The sequence below is a fragment of the Canis aureus genome, chromosome 4 (genome assembly GCF_053574225.1).
Source record: "Canis aureus isolate CA01 chromosome 4, VMU_Caureus_v.1.0, whole genome shotgun sequence".
In the NCBI taxonomy this organism is placed as follows: Eukaryota; Metazoa; Chordata; class Mammalia; order Carnivora; family Canidae; genus Canis; species Canis aureus.
In genome coordinates, this window is record NC_135614.1 from 41,768,083 (window position 1) to 41,790,737 (window position 22,655).

Here is a 22,655-nt window from a genome sequence, read left to right on the forward strand (position 1 = left end):
AAAGTGTCAGCAGGCTTGGTTTCTCGAGAGGCCTTTTGTCTTGGCTTAGAGACAGCTGTCTTCTTGCTGTGTTTACACATGGTTGTCCCTCATTCTGTATGTTCTCTGTGCCCTAATCTCCTCTCATAAGCACACGGGTCATGTGAGATCAGAGCTCGCGCCTATGACCTCATTTTAATTTAATTACCTCTTAAAAGATTCTGTCTCCACATACAGTCACATGCTAAGATGTAGGACTTAGGGCTTCAACATATGAATTTGAAGGGGACACAGTTCAGCCCACAACATGCAACAGACACACCATTCAGCCATTCAGTCAATTCAGCCATAGTACTAAACAAAGAGGAGACAGGAAACCAAAGATCTTAAATTTCATGGGTGATTCCACCCACTGTTCCAGTCAATGGGTGTGTATCCCAGAGGGAGAAGGAGATAAGATAAAAGTTTCTTTTACCTTCATCATCAGCAGAGGTTCATCAGCAGAGGTTCCCCTCTATCTAAACACAAGCTGAATGTGATTCCCACATTTAAGGGTATGCATTTTTTATACTGCATGGACTGTGAACACCAGCCAACAGCTTCATCTGGTGCTCAACCAAAAAAGCAACAATCAAGGCTAATTTGGCTATGTGGGTTTTGCCTTGTACTGCTTTAGAAATGTGGCAGACAGTGCTGGCAGCCTGTACCCCTATACCCCGACCCACCTGAGTTGACCTCTAGCCACACACAGGTCCCTGTATCCCCCAGCTTCCCACCTCCTACACCTGCCTGAGGGCACCTGCCCAGAAAGGCCAAGGGATTGATGACCCAAGGGGGCCAGGGACTAGGAATCTGGAGATAAATGTCTCCATCCCCCAGTTGGGATGAGTCTGCATGGTGTCAAAGGGCCCCTGGCAGATTATGCCCCAGTTACCCAGAACAATAATGTCATAACTGGCTCTCTCTTTTCCCATTTCCTCACTTGCACTTCCTGAAATCACCTCTCAAATTAATTACATGTACCCAAATGCACATCCCCAGGACTGCTTTGGGGGATATCCTAAATTAGTCAAGAACCTACTCCCATGTAAGATGTTTCTGATACCCAGTAAAATCTCCATAAGTGGTCCACCACAGCCATTGTTTGGGAATCTGCTGAGTGAAAACTCCCTGCTTCTAGAATCTAGTTACATGTGGGTTCTCCCAGAGTATTCTCCTCTGCTGTCCTCAAGACCTTACCTACCAAGTGCTCTCCTCTGTCTTCCTCTCCAGGTGATAGAAAAGAACTTGAGTGGCTGGTGGTACATTCAGATCGAAGATAAGGAAGGATGGGCCCCAGCAACCTTCATTGACAAGTATAAGAAGACCAGCAATGCCTCAAGGCCCAACTTCCTGGCTCCCTTGCCCAACGAGGTGACCCAGCTCCATCTGGGGGATGCAGCAGCCATGGAGAACAACACAGGCAGCGAAGCCATCGGCCCCTCCCGGCCCCTGCCAGATGCACCACATGGCGCCATGGACTCCGGGATGCCATGGTCCAAGGACTGGAAGGGAGGCAAGGAGGTCCCGAGGAAGGCGTCTTCTGACATGTCCTCATGTGCTGGCTACGAAGAGATCTCAAGCCCTGACCTGGAGGAGAAACCCAGCCTCCCCCCCCGGAAAGAATCTATCATCAAGTCGGAAGGGGAGCTGCAGGAGAGGGAGCGGCAGAGGATGGAGCAGCTCAGAGGCTCCTCACCCAAACCTCCAGGCATGATTTTGCCAATGATTCCAGCCAAACACACACCCCCAGCCCGGGATGGCAGGAGGTCAGAGCCCAAACCTGACAAAGGCAAGTTGCTCCAGCTGAAAAATGAGATGGGGCTGGAGTGTGGCCACAAGGTATTGGCCAAAGAAGTGAAGAAGCCCAACCTCCGACCCATCTCCAAATCCAAAGCTGATCTGCCAGAGGAGAAGCCAGAAGGGATTCCTCAGAATCCCTTCTTGAAATCCAAACCTCAGGTTAGGCCCAAACCAGCTCCTTCCCCCAGGACAGAACCACCTCAGGGCGAAGACCAAGTGGACATCTGCAACCTCAGGAGTAAGCTGAGACCTGCCAAGTCCCAAGAGAAGCCCTTACTGGATGGAGAGGGCAGCCAAGATGTGGCCTGCAGCCGGAGCTTCCTCCCGGGTGAAGGGCCTGGCCGCACCCAGGACAGGACGGGCAAACAGGACGGGCTCAGCCCAAAGGAGGTGCCCTGCAGAGCCCCTCCAAAGCCGGTCAAGACCGCAGATCCTGTGCCTAAGAATGTGCCCACCCCTCTCCAAGAGGCTTCCCCGCAGCGACCCGTGGTCCTGCCCCGGAGACCACCACCCCCCAAAAAAACCTCATCTTCCAGGCCCCTCCCGGAGGTCAGAGGGCCACAGCGGGAAGCAAGTGAAGGCAAAGCAGCTCCTGCTCCAGGCCGGGCCCTACTGGTCCCTCCTAAAGCCAAACCTTTTCTTTCCAACTCCTCAGGCGGCCACGATGACATGCGAGGCAAAGGTGGTCTGGGACCGTGGCTGGTGGGCAAAATAGGAGAAAACAGGGAGAAAGTAGCTGCCGCCCCCTTCCCCAGTGCTGACGGCTCGAAGGACTCTTTATACGTGGCAGTGGCCAACTTTGAAGGAGACAAAGACACCAGCAGCTTCCAGGAGGGGACGGTGTTCGAGGTCCGGGAAAAGAGCAGCAGTGGCTGGTGGTTCTGCCAAGTGCTGAGTGGGGCACCTTCCTGGGAAGGGTGGATCCCTTCCAACTATCTCAAAAAGAAGCCGTAGCCTCCTTCCCTGCCTGGAGGTCCCACACATCCCTGCTGGCTTACCCACGTATTTAATATGCCTCTTAATTTATCATCCTTCATGCAGCTTCAAAGGAAGGAAGAGTCTGGAATACTGTGGTTTCTTCCCTCCCTGGGGTAGAGAGTACCCCCTCCCATCACAGCATCCCCTGGCAGCCCAGAGGCCAACCTCCTGCTTCCTCTCCAAGTCAGCATCCCTGCCTTAAGGCCAGTGGCACTGCCACCCTCTGTAGGCCGCCCTGCAGCGGGACCATGACTCTCCAAGACCAGAACCCATTGTCTGGAAACTGCAGAAATAGTCTCACTGCCGGCACCCCACCCAGCCTGATGGCTGGCTCCAGCCTCTCCACGTTTCTCAAAGTCCAGTGACTTGATTTCCTGAGTTTCCAAAATGCTTGTTGGTACCAGAAAGAACTCCATCCCCTGGAAGTTGGCTCTACCGCCAGTCGTAGGGAGATGTCCTCCTCGAGGCTCTGGGCCCATGAGCATCTCAACTGCCCCAAGAGTGGGCCAGAAGGTCCACTGAGCCATTCTGCCTCCCATCGTCTGTCTTGGGACCCTGACAGATCCTAAAGGGGTGCTTCATTTACCTGCGCAGGGCTTTTTAAATAGGAACCTCCACCCCACCTTGGGCCATTCCACTTTCGTCTCCACAGAGCGAGAACCTCAAAGTTTGTTTGAAAGGAGCCACTCAAAAAAGAAAGAAAGAAAGAAAGAAAGAAAGGAGCCACTCACAATCCATGTCCCTCGTGAGCATCCCATTGCTGAGTAGCTAGTAGGTGCCAGGCTCTGTCCTTGGCCCTTTACATTCCTGTTTTATCCCTCAAATCAATCCTTTCCTGTGTAATTATGCCTATTTTATGGACAAAGAACCTCGAACTCAACGTGCCAAGGGCACACTAGCTAGGAAGAAGAGGAAAGAGGACTTGAATTGAACTGGCCTGACTTCGATGCCTGTGCCCGTAGGAGGCTCATCAGGCAGGGGCACAGGAAGAAGCTAACTGCCAGAAGCAGGTGGCCAAGTGGCTTGCTTGTGGTGTGGGTGAGGGGGCGTTAGTGGCTGCTCCCACACCCACCACCCCTCCGACCTGGTGCAGCTGACACTGGAGGCTGCCCGCACCCTCCACAGCTCCTCCTCCATGGCAGGGGAATGCCCAGGGCTCTGGCGGTTGCCACAGGGCCCCATTTCCTGCTGCTGTGCTGGGGCCCCTTCTGGGAGATAAAGCTTGTGGAGCTGAGGTGGTCTCGCATGACAGCCTGTTGGCCGGGGTGGGGGCGGGTCGTGGATGGCCAAGGACCAGCAGCTGGATTGCCACAGGCAGAGACCTCGCAGCCCTCTCTGCTGCTACTTCCTGCTCCTCTCTGGGATTCGCAGAGTACTTCTCTCTGTTCTGTACAAGCACTCTCCCTGTCATCTCCCTTCCATTTGGACAGATGTGTTCACTAAGGCAGGTAGAGGCAAAGCAACATTGCAGAATTAGAATCAGAACCCCGAGTTTCTGGCTCCCGGCCCAGAGTTCTTGCCCGTGGACCAGGCTGCCCTGGTGGGTAAAAGGGCAGACCCCACCCACCCTGCGGAAGAGGATCCAGCTCAGAGATCTCCAACTCAATGTTTACCTGCTGTGATGCTTTGGGGACCGCAGGGCCAGCTTTCCTGGGGACACCCACTGTCCACCTGCAGTGCCAAAGATTTCTGTGTAAATGGCCCTCCTCTGCTCTCCCTTCCCCCCAAGGCCACATGGGCTCTGGATGCTTCTACAGGAGAAGGAGTGTTCTCTGATTCACAGTAGCATCTTTATTCCTTCCCTCAGGCAGTGTGTAAGCCCCATCCCCAAGGATTTTAGGGGCAGGGCCCCGAGGTGCTCCTGGCAGTGTGCACTTGCCCCATGGCCCTGTGCCCAGAACCGTAGTGGAGGATAGCAGTCCGGGAAGAAGGGAGGCTGGGAGAGTGCCACCCACATCTTTGAGGTACCCTCACTTGGAACGAAGCCCATAGCACGTTTTCCAGAGTTTTTGACCCACTTTGGCTAAAACAGCTTTTATGAAGCTGTTATGCAGGATTTGACTACATTTCAAAAGACAGAACTCAGCCTTTTTTTCTCTGATTTTCTCTCTGCTTTCTTTGACCTTTTCAAGTGTTTTGTGAGCGCCTACCACGTGCTTGGCGCTGGGTAAGACCAGGATACACGTGGCTCCATGCCTGGCTCTGAGAGCTATGGGTTTTTTTGCTGCTTCCACCCAAAGGGTTTATCTTTGGCCTCATTCCCTCGTGCTGAAGGTCAGATGGGTGGGAGTGGACTACTTCCACCTTTCTGTGGGCAAAAGTGTTCCTGAAAATGAATGAATTTGCATTTTTATTATTTTTACTATTTTTATTATTATTCTGACGTGAACTGAAGGTACTGAAACCACGTTTCTCTCTGTTCACCGTTCTTTGCTCAGGACACTTCTATGGCCTGAGGACACCCCTCTCCGGCTCCATGTGCCACAGTGGTGGGCACTTATACAGGCAACTGGAAGTAGGGGGACCTGGTGGCCGGGGGCTCCCCCTAGCTGTCCAGGCCTGAGGACTTAGCTTTACAGCATCCAGCCCTGTGGCCACCATTCTGTGAGCAATTGATACAGCATATGCAAAACTCCCCTGAGGTTACGCTCGCAGCAAATGCCCAAGACCACAGTTAGAACTCTGTGCCAAGCTCCAGGCAGGTCACTGGTGCTTAAACTCCCTCTTAACTTAACTCTCAAGACAACCCTATAAGGTGCATAGGACCAGCCCCGAGCTGTGAAGAGGTGGTTGAAGTACATGGGGTGAAATCGAATGCCCGGTTTCATCCAGATCATGACCAAGCTGAGACTTGAATCCAGGGGTGCCTTCTCCCCAGTGCCCATGGCTTTTCCTCTTCCGATGTTAGCAAAATGTGCATGGCCCTTCCAGGGCAACAGGTGACCCTCCCACATAATTTAGGTTTCTACTCTCTCATCCCATGATCACACGTGGAAGTTGGTCACAGGCCAAATGCTAGCCCAAAAGGCAGACATGGAAAAAAAAAAAAAAGGCGGGCATGTAAAAACCACAGCTCATAGTGCCACCAAATCTTTGGAAAATCTGAGTTTTAGGATCACTGCTTGGCAAAACAGGCCTTCACAAAATGTTCACTCAAAATCTCTGCTGTTTGGTGACTTTATGCCATTGTCCCAGGCTGAGAAGGGGGAGCTGGGGCCTGGCTTGAACCACTTTTAATGCCCTACCTCACTGAGGAATTGCTAGAGCCCATAGTGAGTTTCTAATAGTCATTTTAAGCCTCCACCGCAACACCTCCCCATGTAGCCAGTTTCTTAGGCAAAGCTTTTGGCCTTAAGATGTTTCTGAGCCCACTGGGGATCACATTACCAGGTGGAGTGTAGGAAAACAAACTTGCCGCATGAAAGGGCAGGTGCCAAATTGCCCCAGGTTTCAGAAGGTCCTTAGGCCAAGGCATGGACAGTCCAGTATTTATACAGCCTGTATCGAGTACAAAGCAATGAGTGGGATAAAGAAGTTGCTCCTGCCCTCAAAGAGCTGGTGACTCAACATCATCAAGAACAGGAACATTCGTGGCTTGGCTCCCATTCTTTCATCATGCCCAAGTCTAAGTGTTGGGTCAGGCTGCTCCCTGGGAGGTTTTGCCCTTCTCTTTGTACTGTGGCCATGGGTGCATAAGAGCCTGTGCCATGCCTGGCAGTCCTGTCCATCCCTCCCCCCCCCCCACTTGGTTATCCAGGCCAGAGCTTTTGCAAACCAGCCATACCCTATGATATATGTGCTGCCGAAGCGAGCACACCATACCCTATGATAGACCAAAGATTACCTAATGTCAAACTTTGTGGCCCGGAGGAGTGGGAAGTTGGTTTGCATTGAGGCCTGAGGGTGTAGGATGCCCTCCATTAGCCTGGAAGAATTACTCCTAACTTGGCTAAGGTTTGGACATTTGGATGGACCACAGCCTGTGACAGTCCCAGATCTGCGGAGCTAAAACCCAGAGGCCCCATGGTCTTCCACCTGCTTGTGGACCACGTGCCAGGGACCCTTCCCACAGACTTGAACATCCAGCTCCGTGGGGTAATGATTGGTTTCTGGTGCTACCCTGCCAAGTTACCCAGGCCCTCACCATGCTTCAGCATTCCCTCCTTCCCATCTCTACTCCAAAGGAGGCCTCCCAGCGCCAATCAGGACAAGTGACTCAACTCTTGTCCTTGAAGAGGCCAGAGCCAGTGCCACAGCCAGCAGCCTTCACTTTCAGGTCTTCTATAAATGTACAAAAGGCGGTCCGCTCCCCCCCCCCCCCAAAATCAGGCTTGTTACAGCAATAAGCAATTCTGATGCAAGTAAGGTGTCCATATTTTATCCCAGTGTGTGCCTGTCTCTGCCTTTGTGTCCACGTAACTGTTACTAGTGCCCCTTTCACTCGTATACAGGGGAGATGATAAACTATGGTCACCTTAGCTGTCCCCACATTTCCTGCTTCAGAGCACCACCAAGTCACCAGAAAATTTTGTGCATCCCTCCAGGAACGGTGGGGCTCTGATAGCATTGCCTCACCTCCTCATGTCTACTCATAGAGTGACCCTGGAGATCCCTGAAAATCCTAGCACTCCTCATACCCTCTTGGCAAACTGACAAATTCTGGTGGTGTTTTGTTTGTTTCCTGTTAACACACACACAAATACATGAGGATATATAATGTGAGGGGGGAGGGGTGGTGAACAATTAGCTGTAGCATGTATAGACTATATACCATTAGACTTTCTCTTTTTTTTTTTTTTTTAATAAAAATGCTTGACTGGTTTCAAGCTTCATTGTGAAGATGCAGTGTCTATGGACTTTATTTAGCTAAAGTGGTGAGGCATAGCTTTCTGCCCTGGCATTTTGGGCTCGAGTTTGGGAATCAAAAGAACCGAAGCCTGGGTGAGCTGTTGGAACAATAGGGGTGACTCCTCTGGATCCTAGTGCATCCTGATTCTTTTAATTACAGTGTCCAGAAACTAAGGGAAAGTGTCCTTGTATTCACTGGGCATTTCCCACATATTCTTAGCTCTGTGCCTAAAGATGGAAAACGTTTAAGATGTCTTGAACCTCACTGGTGTTGCCTACTGATGGGCAAGAGCATGTGGTGGATGATGGGGGTGCAGCCGTGGTGGGGCCGCAGGGACTGCTCAAGCCATTTGCTTCTGGGATCTGGAGGGCATTGCCTGATGTGCTATTGCTTTCCCAAGGTCAGAGGCAAGGCCAAACCAACCCCCAACGTGGAGCCTCCTTGGCCTCAGGTGAATAATTAAACACAATGACACCATCACCCACCTTCCTGGGGAGGAAAGAATAGAACCAGCAGAGTCCCTGGACAGAATGTCTAAAGGGGGAACTTACATTCAATAGTCATCCTTCCTTGAAGGAATGATTTCAAAGAATGCAATGACCTTCTTGATGGACCACCTTGCTTAAGAATAATGGTCATTCAAGTATCAGTCTCTGTTCCCATAAGAAGGAAAAAGCGTGATGTGCTTCAGGCGCCCCACCCCTTGGGAGCATTCTCTCCCAAATCTTCAAACTAACTGTGGTCCTTCATAAGAATATAACTGATAATGGCATGGGATTCCTGGAGCAGGTCTGCAGGGGCACCTGACCCTCACCTCACAGGATGGGATGGGATGGGGACTGGATCATGGTGAGGAGCCAAACCTGACTTACTCTCTCAGGGTGCTTACCCATTGTCTTTAGGTCTCCGTTGAAACTGGCACATTGGCCATTCCCTTTTATACTGTTTCAGAAATGCCAGGCCAAACAATCCAGCTGTCACACATGTTCCCTCCCACTTTCCTTACCATGACCCTATAAGAGGTCACTGTAAATCTATGTCTAAGACTCAGGTCATGGAGCCACTCTTCTCCGAATCCAGAGTGTTTCATGTCCATCACTTTTCTAGTTAGTATCCATCCAGTCTAGCTGTGGTTCCTTGCCATCTTGCAACCTTTGCCCCCAATCAATAGTTCTCAAATTTTAGAAACCATACATACAGCTTACCAGGGAGTTTGTCAAAGTCCTCATTTCTGGGCCATAACCCATGAAAGTGGAAGTCGGCAAATATCTGTATCCTTTAAGAGTACTTTATGAGGAAGTGGTCTGTATACTCCACTTTTGAGAAATGGCCAGACTCAGCACATCACCTGTAATGGTCTTCAGTATTCAAAATGACACCTCATATACTATTATTATCAATGTCACCATTATTCTTCTGAGCATTTACTGTGTTCCAGGCTACGTACACTTTTATTTCATCCTCAAAATGCTCTGTAAGGTAGATACCTGCATTTTATATATGAAGACACTATGTACATTTCAGAAAGGTGAAAGCACCAGACCAAAGTGTCACATAGCTAGTACACAATATCTGGTCCTAAAGCTGACTCTTATCCTATTCTATGTCCCCTCCCAAATGCTAATCAAAGTACATATCTAGTCCTGATATAGTTAGTTCCAGGATTCAAAATCTTATTCAAAAAATACTTCCTCTTTAAAAAAAAAAAAAACTTCCTCTTGGGGCACCTGGGTGGCTCAGTGGTTAAGCGTCTGCCTTCAGCTCAGGTCCTGATCCCGAGATCCTGAGATCAAGTGCTGCATCGAGCTTCCCGCAGGGAGCCTGCTTCTCTCTCTGCCTGTGTCTCTGCCTCTCTCTGTGTGTCTCTCATGAATAAATAAATAAAACCTTAAAGAAAAAGACTTCCTTTTCCAAAAACCTAATTCTATAACTGAGGAAAAAGGTCTAACTTCTGTTGAGTACAAGCTATTGGCTGGGTACCTTATAGATACTCGTCTTCAACCTTCAGTACAGTTCTTCTAGAATTAATATGTCTGTTTTATGGATGGAAATTAATAGTCTGAGAGATTAAGTTGATCTATGGTCACAGGTAGTAAGAGAATGAACTCGGTATCTAACTCCAAAGCCTCTGATCTTAATAGACCATCACAGCTTCCAAACGTATAATCTCTCCATTCAGCATTTTTCAAAGTGTGTTTTCCAGAACAAATGTTCATAGCTTTCTGAAATAAATGTTCTGTGGACACTTACTGGGAAACTTTGAGAAACACTGGGTTAAGGAAAGCTAAATAATTGCCTTATTACTGGACATCTCAAAGCTTCACATAATAACATGCAATGTGAATGTCCGAGAGGGGGATTTTATAGGGGGTTCCTCAAACAGACTTGATGGTGAAACCATTCACAGAGCATCTAGCAGAAACAGTGCTTCATGTCACAAACTCTGGAAAAGTTCAAAGTTTACAATTCAACTCTCCTGAATTCTGTCCAAGCCACCATCCTTAGCTGATTCCTCACCCTGATTCAGGCTGTGACTCTGCCCCTCACTGCAACCCAGTCTTCAAAGCTGACAAACATTCACAGCATCGCCAGTACAAAATACTTCCCTGAATGGAGAGCTGCTCATGAACGTCAAGGTTTCCTACTGGAGGTGGGTCTAACCTGAAGCAATCTGAATGGACTTCCCTATAGTGAAATCACCCCGTCGGAAACTGTTCAGAAAACAGCCTGCAGGAACAGTTTGTTTTCCACCTCATAAGCAAGTTCTCCATTAGAGATCTATAAATTAATAGCAGTGTTCAGAGCATTCCAACGCAAGTTAATAAAGCCTGGGTTCACCTCCTTTTCAGACTCGGGGGGCCCAGATCCTACAATTAACTATGTTTTCTGGCTTCCTTTCAACTACAAAGAACTGGGCCACACTCGTACAGTATTGTTTACAATAGTCATCACCAAACAGTTTTCACTGAGTATAATCAATTAAAAAAAAAAATTAGGGGATCCCTGGGTGGCGCAGTGGTTTGGCACCTGCCTTTGGCCCAGGGCGCAATCCTGGAGACCTGGGATCGAATCCCACATCGGGCTCCCGGTGCGTGGAGCCTGCTTCTCCCTCTGCCTGTGTCTCTGCCTCTCTCTCTCTCTCTGTGACTATCATAAATAAATAAAAATTTAAAAAAATTTTTTAAAAATTAGCATATATGTGGTATGGAAATGTATTACTAAATGAATATATTATGTACTGTATGTTTAGGTAGTAAATTCTTACACTCCATGCTTGGTGCTCAGTTCCACATGAAGGGAGCTGCACTAAGATAATACTCCAGCCTTCTCTCTCTTTAGGTGAGAAGAGGGAATTCTTCAGATGATTGCTATCTAGGGAAGCAAGGGCCCGTAGAGCATAGCACACTCCTTCTCTCCTATTTAGGGTCAGACGTCTTCAGGGAGCACCCCTTCCACCTGGCCCCAGTCAGCGGAGGCTTAGTGGTAAAAGAAGCCCCCACAAAAGGAGCCCTGTGATTTTCGGAGAACATGTCTAATTCTGGGATTCAGGCTTAGGAAATTCAGGTGACTTCTGCCCATCTCACCTGAGCCAGATGCTTCCATGGCTCTCTCAGGAAGAAAGCTGCTGTTTTGTTTTTCAGTTCCCAGGTCCCTCTGTCTCTCTCAATTCTAACCTCAGGTGAGGAAAAAGGCAAGTTGTATGTTAGGCTCCTTAAAAACTGACTATTCGGGGGCACCCGGATGGCTCAGTGGTTGAGCACCTGCCTTCCGCCCAGGGCGTGATCCTGGAGTCCCACGTGGGGCTCCCTGCAGGGAGCCTGCTTCTCCCTCTGCCTGTGTCTCTGCCTCTCTCTCTGTCTCTCATGAATAAATTTTGTTATTTTTTTTTTAATTTTTATTTATTTATGATAGTCACAGAGAGAGAGAGAGAGAGGCAGAGACACAGGCAGAGGGAGAAGCAGGCTCCATGCACCGGGAGCCCGACGTGGGATTCGATCCCGGGTCTCCAGGATCGCGCCCCGGGCCAAAGGCAGGCGCCAAACCGCTGCGCCACCCAGGGATCCCAAATTTTGTTATTTTTTAAACTGCCTTTTGGCTACTGATTAGGCTAATTTTAGCTAATTTATTATAGTAGTTTTTATATATTATAATAAAAATATATGTAATTAAAAGTAAAGGATAAGCTAAAAAATAATTAAAAGAGGTAATTTTTCACTACCCTGAGATAATAAGAGATCTCTATCGGTCTCTGCTCCCAGTTCGTAGCACAGAGCTCCTGAAACCCTCATACAGAATTTCCTGACTGATAAGAGCATCAGAAGCATCTTTTGTTCTAATATTTGTTCTGTGATCCTAGTTCCTGACACAAGGCTTCTGAAACCCTTGTAATTTCCTAGGTGAAAGGAGTAGCTCTTGTTCCAACAAGGTGCTTCTGGGGTCTGGACAGCTTCCAGAAGAGGGGCTGGTCAGCAGAAAGACCAAGCCCTGATCAGAAGCTGGGTACTTTCAGCCCATCCCCATCCTCTTGAGAAGGGAGGACTAGAAACAGAGTTAAGGATTGTGTCCACATGAGGAAACCTCCATAAAAACCCCAATAGTATGCAGCTCAGAGAGCTCCTAAGTTGATGAACACACCAACACCCAGAGGGTGATGCACCCCAACTCCACAAGGACAGAAGCTCCTGCACTCAGGACCTTCCTAGATCGCACCATATGCATCTCTTCAACTGACCGTTTATTTGTATCCCTCATCATATTCTATAGTAAACTGGTAAACGTAAATAACTGTTTCCCGGAGTTCTGTGAGACACTCTAGGAAATTGATTGAACCTGAGGAGGGGGTCATGGAAACCTAATTTGTAGCCAAATCAGAAGTTGTAGGTAACCTAGGGACTTAATACTTGCAGTTAGCATCTGAAGTAGGGCGGGGGGAGGGGGGTGTCATCTTGTGGGACTGAGCCCTTAACCTGTAGTATCTGATAGTGTCTCCAGGTAGATAGTGTTAAAATCAAGTTAAGCTGTAGGACACACAGCTGGTTTTGCAGAGAATTACTTGGTGTGGGGGGAAAACCCACACATTTGGTGACCAGAAACATCAGAAGTGAAGTGTTCTGTGTGAGTAGTAAAGGAGACACACAAGAAAGAAAGACACAGGGGACACAGGTAGAAAACAAGAGTTTTGAATACAGCTACCCTCCCAAGAACTTGTCTTATCCACCTTCTGGGATGTATGGACCCCACTTGGTAAAACACCGACAAAGGAACAATTATGGCCTTTGAGGTTAAACAGGTCCCGGTTTGAGTCCTGGTTCTGATACACACTTGACGTCTCTGATACTTAGCATCCTCGTGTGTAAAATGGGTACAATGATGCTTTTCTCACACAGTTGTGAAGATTAATGGAAACAATGTACACCTAGCAAATAGTAGGCACTTCTAATAGCACACCATAATTATTATGGTTTCTATGAAGAGTAAAAGGAATTAAGTCTTCAGAAATTTTCATTGCCCACTACAGGAGTTAGCAAACTTTTCCTTAAAGAATCAGATAGTAAATATTTCAGGCTTTGGGAGCCAAGAGTCAAAACTAGAATGTTATGCAAGGACTTACATATTTAAAATGTAACCATTTGAACATGTACAAATCTGTGAAAAAATACCCAGCTGCGTAGATTAGGCCCAAGGGCTACAGTCTGCTGACCCTTGGTCTAGTCTACATTCAACTTCTATTTCATAACTTTTCTCTAAATGGAAGTATTCCAAAGTGTGTTTATAGAACATCAGCCCCTCATATGATCATGAAAAAGAATCATGTGGCCAAACCCCTTTGGCAGACACTTGTATAAGGATTCTCCAGGCCTCCTTCCTTGGAGATCCGTGTCACATGCTAGCACATTAAAGGCTCTGAAAATCCTGCAGTAAAGCAGCTGTTTGTCCTGGCTTAATCCAGAATTTCCAAAATGTATCTGATAACAGAATTCTCTTTCTCACGTAACATCTAAGAATATCCCACAGAACATACTTTGGAAAATTATACTATAGATCCTATAATTTAATCATTATGCAGAATTTCACTGCATGAAATTGAATTTGTGCCCCATAATGCCTACATCTGAGGAATCTGACTTGGGTCGTATGTGTTACTGTCTTCAGCAGAGTAACCAGGAGAACTTGGTCTTTAGTTTGAAAGAACTATAGATTTTGTTGATTTTTCTCTCAGTGTTTATCGTAGGACTGAGACAATGTTCACTTGGAGAACCTCAAGGAAGTCTCTCTTAGAATGACCAAATGCCTGTGATTATAGCACCTGTGTGCCTTAGGAAGTATACAGCAGCTTCTGTGTGTCCTTGGAGATTTGAGAACCAGGCCATGTCCTTGCTATTGTGAACATGGATTTGCTAAACTACTGTCACTACGTATTCTTTTTTTATTGTGGTGAAATACACATAACATATTTATCATTTCTGCCATTTTTAAAAGAGATTTTATTTATCTATTCATGAGACACACACAGAGAGAGTCAGAGACATAGGCAGAGGGAGAAGCAGGCTCCCTGCAGGGAGCCAATGCGGGGCTTGATCTTAGGACCCCGGGATCACGACCTGACTCAAAAGCAGATGCTCAACCACTAAGCCCCCCAGGCATCCCCATTTTTGCCATTATTAAGTGTATAGTTCAGCAGTATTAAGCATATTCACTATGTTGTGCAATCATCACCACCATACCTCTCCAGAACATTTTTATCTTCCCCAACTGAAACTCAGGTACTCATTAAACAACTCTCATTTCCACTCCTCCCCACTCTCTGCTAACCACCATTCTACTTTCTGCCTCTGACTTTGACTCTCCCAGGTACCTCAGGTAAATAAGTGGAATCATCTAGTATTCATTCTTTGGTGGCTGGTTTATTTCACTTAATGTCTTCAAAGTTCATCTATATTCCACCACATGTCAGAATTTCCTTCCTTTTTAAGGCTGAATAATATTCCATGATATGTTTCTACCACTTTGCTTTATTTATTCATCTGCCAGTGGACACTGGATTGCAGGCTGAATAATATTCCATGATATGTTTCTACCACTTTGCTTTATTTATTCATCTGCCAGTGGACACTGGATTGCTTCCATTTTTCAGCTACTATGAATAATGATGCTATGTATGAGAGTATAAATACCTATTTAAGTCTCTTTCAATCTTTTTGGGTATATATCCAAGAAGTGAAACTGCTGGATTATATGTAATTCTATGTTTAATTTTTTAAGAAACTGACGTACTGGGACGCCTGGGTGGCTCAGCAGTTGAGCATCTGCCTTTGGCTCAGGGCGTGATCCTGGAGTCCTGGAATCGAGTCCCACATTGGGCTCCCGGCAGGGAGCCTGCTTCTCCCTCCACCTATGTCTCTGCCTCTCTGTGTCTCTCATGAATAAATAAATAAAATCTTTAAAAAAAGAAAAGTAAAAAGAAACTGACATACTCTTTTCCATAGTAGCTGCAACTTTTCCATGTCTGTTAATTTCCAGACCACATTTTTAAAACTGACATAAAAAAGTTTCAGATGTTTAACATGATTCAATATTTATGTATACTGTGAAATTATCACAATACTTAACATCTATTACCACACATAGTCACAAAATTTTTTTCTTGTGATAAGAACATCTAAGGCCCAGCCCTTTAGCAACTTTTAAATATACAATATTGTATTATTAATTATGGTCACCATGCTGTACACTACATCTCCATGACCTATTTATTTTATAATTGGAAGTTTGTACATTTTGACCCCCTTCTCCCATCTTGCTCACCCTCTATTCCCCACCTCTGCCAAGTTACCTGTTTTCCGTATCCATGAGTTCTGTTGTTTTTTTTAGATTCCACATGTAAGTGACATCATATGGTATTTATCTTCCTCTGACTTATTTTACATAGCATAATGCCCTCAGAGTCCATCTATGTTGTCACAAATGGCAAGATTTCCCTCTTTTATGGCTGCACCAATTTACATTCCCACCAACAGTGTATAAAGGTTCCCTTTCCTCTGTATCCTTGCCAACACTTGTTATCTCTTATTTAAAAACAAAACAAAACAAAAAGCCATTCTAACAGGTATTAAGTGATATCTCATCATGGTTTTGATTTGCCTTTCCCTGATGACTAGTGATGATTAGTTGAATACTTTTTCACGTACCTGCTGGCCATCTGTACATCTTCTTTGGTAAAATGTCTATTCAGATACTCTGCCCATTTTTCAGTCTGTGGTGTTTTGCTATTAAATTGTATGAGTTGTTTACATTTTGGATATTAACCCCTTCAGATATATTATTTACAAATATTTTCTATTTGATAGGTTTTTTCATTTTGCAGATTGTTTCCTTTGCTGTGTAACTTTTTAGTTTAGTGTAGTCCTACTTCTTTATTTTTGCTTTTGTCACTTTTGCTCTTGGTGTCAAATTCAAAAACTCATTGCCAAGACTAATATCATGGAGCTTACCACCTATTTTTTCTTCTGGGAATTTTATAGTTTCAGGCCTTACATTCAAGTCTTTAATCTATTTTGGGTTAATTTTGTGTATGGTGTAAGATAGTGCTCCAGTTTTATTTCTTTGCACGTGGCTGTCCAGTTTTCCCAACACTATTGAAGAGACTGTATTTTCTCTATTCTATGTTCTTTACTCCTTTGTTGTAAATTAATTGACCATGTATACGTAGATTTATTTCTTGGCTCTCTATTTTGTTCCATTGTCTGTTTTTATACAATACCATATGCTCTGATTACAGTAGCTTTGTAATAGAGTTTGAAATTAGGAAGCATGATACATCCTACTTTGTTGTTTTGTTTTGTTGGTCAAGATTGCTTTGGCTATTTGGAATCTCTTGTGGTTCCATATAAATTTTAGGATTGTTTGTTCTGTGGGGAAAAACATCCATTAGAATTTTGATAGGGAGTGCACTGAGTCTGTAGATTATTTTGGTTACTATGGACATTTTAACAATATTAATTCTTCCAATCCATGAGCAGAGTATATCTTTCCAATGATTTGTATCTTCTTCAATTTTTCATCAATATTAATAGTATTCAGTGTATAGGTCTTTCATCTCCTTGGTTATATTCCTAAGTACTTTATTCTTTTTGATACCACCGTAAAGGGGACTTTCTTAATTTTTCTTTCTCACAGTTCATTATTAGTGTATAGCAACACAACAGATTTTATATATTCATTTTGTATCCTGCAACTTTGTTGAATTCATTTATTAGTTCTAAGTTTTTTACTGGTATCTTTAGAGTTTTCTATATAGAATATCATGTCATCTGAAAATAGTGACAGTTTTATTCCTCCTTTCCAATTTGGATGCTGTTTTTTTTTTTTTCTTTTCTTGTCTAATTGTCCTAAGATGTCTAGTACTATGTTAAATAAAAGTGGCAAGAGTGGGCATGGGCCACATTTTTAAGGTGGACCTTCTTATGTTTAAAAATTATTTTTCAGGGGCCCCTGAGTAACTCAGTCAGTTAAGTGTCTGCCTTCGGCTCAGGTCATGATCCCAGGGTCCTGGGATTCAAGCCCCATGTTGGGCTCCCTGCTCAGTGGGGAGCCTGCTTCTACCTCTCACTCTGCCCTGCCCTGCCCCCCAATTCATGCTCATACTCTCTCTATTGTGTGTGTTCTCTCTCTCAAATAAATACATAAAATATTCCTTAAAAAATGATTTTTTCAAGTTTGATTTTGTACCTCCTCCCCCCCCCCTTTTTTTTTAGAGAGAGTGCATGTGCATAAGTGGTGGGGAAGAGCAGAGGGGAAGAGAAAGAGAAAGAGAATCTCAGCTCCATGGTCGACATGGAGCTCAACCTATGTGGGGCTCAACCTCACAACCCTGAGATCATGACCCAACCCAAAATCAAGAATTAGAGGCTCAACCAACTGAGCCATCCAGATGCCCCCTGTGTCTACTCATTTAAAAAATAACAAAAGTCTTATAGATACCCAGTGTTTAGACTGAAATGATTTTCATCATAACATTACCTAACATAAACCAGGCATAAACATGTTCTCTTTGTAAAAAGAACTTTGAGAATTAAAAAGTGAACACTTTTAGAGGTTAAACTCACAACTACAAAACCAATAGAGATTATCTCTTTTTTTAAGATTTATTTTAGAGAGAGAGAGAGCGCACAAGTGGAGGTTGGGGCAGAGGGAGAGACCCTCAAACAGACTCTGCTGAGCATGGAACCCCATGTGGGGCTTGATCTCATGACCCTGAGATCATGATCTGAGCCAAAAACAAGATTCAGACACTCAACCAACTGAACCACCCAGGCAACCCCTAATAGAGTTTATCTTAACAACATTAACAAGAGAATTAAGAATTGCTTTTTTTTTAAAAGGTAAAATATATATAAGAGCTGATGTTGCTTTGCCAAAACTGTATCTCCACTCACAGTGACAGGATGGAGACAATCACATTGGAACAAGTTTGTTGTTTTGTTTGTTTTTTTTTTTTAGTCAATATGCCTATATATCCTGTGCATTGTGACAATTCCTCTTTCTCTAATATAAATACAAGGAAAACCTTTGTTGAAGCAGTACCTCATGCTGCATTTAGCCATCTTTTGGTGCAAATACTTCACTTAGGTATTATCTTTGTTTGTTCAGGCTGCTTTAACAAAGTACCATAGACTAGGTGACTTATAAACAACAGAAATATATTTCTCACAGCTCTGGAGGCTGGAAGTCTGAGGTCAAGTGCCAGCATGGTCAAGTTCTGGTGACAGCTTTCTTCTGGTGCTTTCTTATGTATCTTCACTTGATAGAAAGCAAGTTGGTTCTCTGGCCTATGCTTTTAAGGGCACTATTCTCAATCATGAGGGCCCTACCCTCATGACCTAATCACCTCTCAAAGACCCCACCTCCAAATACCATCACATTGGATTAGATTTTCACATATGAATGGAGTAGGGAGGAGACCAAACATTCATTCCATAACATATATAAAGTCAAACTTGGTTCTTTTCTCATTAGCCCATGGAACTGAAAGTACTAGCCTGGGACCCCAATTTATTTGCTAACAGAATTCAGTTGTTAAGGTCAACATTCAGTTATCTAGAATATGCCTATCCATCCTTAAAAAAAAAAACAAAAAGAATCATCAAGGTACGCCTGGGTGGCTCAGCAGTTAGCCTGGGTGGCTCAGCAGTTAGTCGTCTGCCTTCAGCTCAGAGGAGATCCGGGAGACCTGGGACTGAGTCCCACATCAGGCTCCCTTCATGGAGCCTGCTTCTCCCTCTGCCTGTGTCTCTGCCTCTCTCTCTCTGTATCTCTCATGAATAAATAAATAAATCTTTTTTAAAAATCATCAAAATGAAAATGCAAAATTTAAACATTTTCATAGAGAAGTTTTATACCCAAGTGAAGAAACAATCCTCCTGCTTAATTCTAACCTTCCCTCTAACCGTCCCAACCCCTAGGGATGAGCACATCGACCCTCCCCAGCTGGACAGTCTTTTCACCATCAGCCTCCCCACATCTCATGAGCACCCTCCACATGGAAGAAAATGTATAGAAGCTCTGGAAGGCATTTGGAAAGTGCTGGGATCACCTAGTGACTTACTTTCACAGTGGGGCTGACTCTGTATTCAAAGATACTCGAAGCTGCTTCGGGAATTTCATGTTTACCCAAAAATTGGTGATAGGAAAAAAACAGTGGGGATTAGAGATTTAAGCAATTTAATCAGTTATTTTACACATTTTCATATTGAAACAAAGACTTGTTATGCAGAATATAAAATGTGAAAAAAAAATAAAATGTGCCCGCAGTTTTAAGATTAAACTGTAGACTTCAAAGAAACATGGGCTTCAGGGGGGCTTCGGGCCATGCCCTTGTGGGAACTTGAGTTAGTAAAGTTTGAGAAACCAAGTGATTCATCACTCCTGCCACTGGCAAGTAGGCCAAAGCCAATTAGGAGACTCTCCTTCCAGGTGTACTCTTCTCACGAGGCTCATTATCAATCAAAACCAGACACCCTATGGAGGATGAGCCGTAGAGATTCTCAGAAATAAGCCCCATGATAGTGCTCTAAGTGTGGGCAGAAAGGGCTTGTTTATCAAAGCAAATATTTCCTAGAACCTCCTGCTTTTTAAAACTCTTCAGTCTTCTAGTCATGTAGTGGGGAGCACTTCTACTAAATTCTGCCTGTATTTAATTACCTTCAGAAAACACTTGGTAATTTCTCAGCTAAAGGGTACAAGTTTGGGGTGGGGTTGGGGTGGGAAGGAAACTCCTGAATTCTCAAATATTCAGAATCGGGACTAAGGACCCAAACAAAGCCAAGGTTGGGTGTTCAGATGCTACCTCCCCATCCCCTGTCCTTTCCTACCCACACACATACATAAGCTCAATGAACAGGATGAGGGCTCCCATCTCTGTGCTTGGCGCTCATCACTGAAAGCTGGAAATGTCAACATCAACTTGTGTCCCGTCTATGTGGCCTGAAAAGACAGCTGCCCAGTGGTAGGTTAACGAGCAGCTCCGGTGACAGACAGTGAGAAGAGAGAGCAGGCCCCCCCTTGCAAACTGCTTTCTTTCAGCCTATGGGGGCAATGTGTCCCCTTCAGAATCAGAGTCTGCCCCTCGCCTCCAGCAGTGGGTCAGTAACACCTGCCAAGAACACACCCTGGGTTGTATGGTTCCCTTGCCATTCACATCAGTTAGGAATCCAGTGTGCCCTTGCTGAAATTCCTTCACACGCCTCCTCTCTGACTCTAACGGATCCACGCTACAGAGATTTCCAGGGGTGGAGATGCCTTGGCATGCTGTAGTTGAGCCTAGATGCTGCACAGACAGTCCTGAAAGCTCCATCTTCATACATGAGAGCACAGGAGCAAGCAACCTAATCCTGGGGACTTCTCTGAGCCAGACCTGGTGCTGGAAGCTGGGGACAGAGAGTCTAGTCTAGCCAGAAAGACCTAGAAACCACTGCAGGCAATTCTGGAGAGAACTATAAGACAGTTTCTGCGCAAAATGTCTGAGGGGCACAGAATGGGAAGGGAAACCTGCCTGGGGGTAAAAAACTATGAAAAGCCAAAAATAGGGGATCCAAAAGGTGAGGGCAGTGTTTCCAAAATTTGAACTGAGTGCACACTCAGGAACACTGCTATGTCCACATCCCAGCTCTACCAGCATTTACTTAATATTTTACTTTAAATTGACCAACTCAAAGATTAAATATGTTTCTCTGAAGGGAAGCTTTACACTGTGACATAAAGAGAAGGTAACTCTAAAAGTAAACATAAGAAAAGCCAAATAGTGTCACTGAATACCCACTAGGTCTAGTTAGTTACCTATTCAAAGTTCTGACATTGAGGCCTGGGCCCTCTAGTTCTCCATCTCTCTCTCTCTCTCTCTCTCTCTCTCTCTCCCCCTGTTAAAAGGGAATCAGCACATATTAAGGAGGTGTTAAAGATAAGCTAACACCAAGGTGAGATTTTATACGTCATTAAAAGAATCGCGAGTACTGAAAATGGTAACGACTTGCAGACAGTAATTCAACATCATTTCATGCATATAAAAGTACCACTCCAAATTGCCTTTCCCACACTTTCAAATATACTGGATTAATTTCCATGTTTTTGTTAGGTTAGGTCTAGGGGGCACAGGACAGCTTAACCAGAAGACTAGACGTGGTGGGAAAAATGTGAAAGGGTAGCCACGGCACCGAGGAAGCTGGGGCAGCTGGGGAGCAGTGTGTACATTTTCCTAATTGCAAAGTGTAATTTGAACAGGACCACCCCCGTTTGATGACTCTCTTCTGGATCTAATAATGCTCAATGAGGTCCATGGTAGAAATAATTTCTATTTTAACTGAAAGTCTTTGATCCTCTCTTCATAGCACTACCGAAGTATAACAAGACTTTTTAAACCCCTTTATGTGGAAGGAAACAAAAGGGAGAATTCTTTGTGGAGAACGCTGCTGTAACACTTACCATATTGCACGGTAATCCGGTGTTTACGTCTGTCTCCCCCACCAGACTGGGATCCTTCCGGACAGGGATCTCCCGTTACTTTTCTGTCTCCTGAGTGTTTACTTGGCGGAGGCCTCGGCCGCCTGCAGCGCTCAGCCTCTGCTGTGTGAATCCGCCCCAGCGGGGGAGGGGAAGAGAAAACCCCAAATACTCCGGTAGGCTTCCGACCAACGTTTCTTACTGTGAGACCTCGTAGCATGGTAATTAATTCGCTTAGACCTGAATTCCTGCCCGTTGAAGTTAATAACAGGGTTGGTGTAAGGATCAGATGAGCTAATAGACGCAAAGCGATCAGAACAGCGCGGGAGCGTAGTAAACCATGGACGGTAGCTCTCGTTGTTACTGTTGTAATTCACGAAATGACACCCGCGCACACACGCGCATTGTCAAATGCTTGTATAGAGCGGACACTGTGGCTTCTGGCTGCCCACGATCTATCCTCCTTTCTTCGAGCAGTACTCCCCCCGTCTTCCTTCGAGGAACCACTTTTCCCCGACTCCCCGTCCACGTGATTTGGGTGGGGCGGGCCTCCCGCCCCGGTGCCACGACTGAGCACGTGACCCGCATCTGGCCAATCAGGAGAGCGCAGTCCCCCGGTTACAACCCGCTCTGTGATGGGCACGTGACCTCAACCGAGCCAATGAGACTGGATCTTTGCAGAGATTTTGACACCAGGAGCTCGTACCTGCCGGGCTTGCTTACCTGGCAAAATTTAGCCTCCAGGTGCTGGTGACCGGCCTTTCACCTCAAGTGCAGAGCTTACCCGAGAATGAAGTCCAAAGCGAAGAAAAGCAGAGAGGTGTAGAGAGAGAGTCTGTTTGAGACTCTGGATCTAGCTGTGCCTGGAGGTGAAGGGATGATTGGGTTTTGGGTTTTGCTTTTTTGCTTGGGTCGGTTTGAGTTGAGTTTCTGTCAGTGGCCACAGAAGAGTCCTAATAAACATAGCTAGTCAGAGAGTATGTATATCTTCAATCACTTTTTTGCATCAGGC

At 45.5% G+C, this 22,655-nt stretch overlaps 1 protein-coding gene and 1 long non-coding RNA gene across 4 annotated transcripts in view; one reads left to right on the top strand and one right to left on the bottom strand.

Annotated features, from left to right (window-relative positions):
* Positions 1-7,638, top strand: part of SH3PXD2B (SH3 and PX domains 2B) — a 100,838-nt gene extending 93,200 nt beyond the window's left edge. For both annotated transcript variants that reach the window (XM_077895526.1, XM_077895527.1), the window contains one exon: positions 1,252-7,638. In XM_077895526.1, coding sequence (XP_077751652.1) covers positions 1,252-2,775 — 1,524 coding nt within the window. In that variant the 3' untranslated portion in view covers positions 2,776-7,638. The remainder of the gene's footprint in view (positions 1-1,251) is intronic.
* The window catches only part of LOC144312626 (uncharacterized), a 36,323-nt gene extending 13,749 nt beyond the window's left edge, over positions 1-22,574 (bottom strand). For both annotated transcript variants that reach the window (XR_013378141.1, XR_013378140.1), the window contains exon 1: positions 21,626-22,574. This is a non-coding gene — a long non-coding RNA (uncharacterized LOC144312626). The remainder of the gene's footprint in view (positions 1-21,625) is intronic.
* Positions 22,575-22,655: the final 81 nt, after the last annotated feature.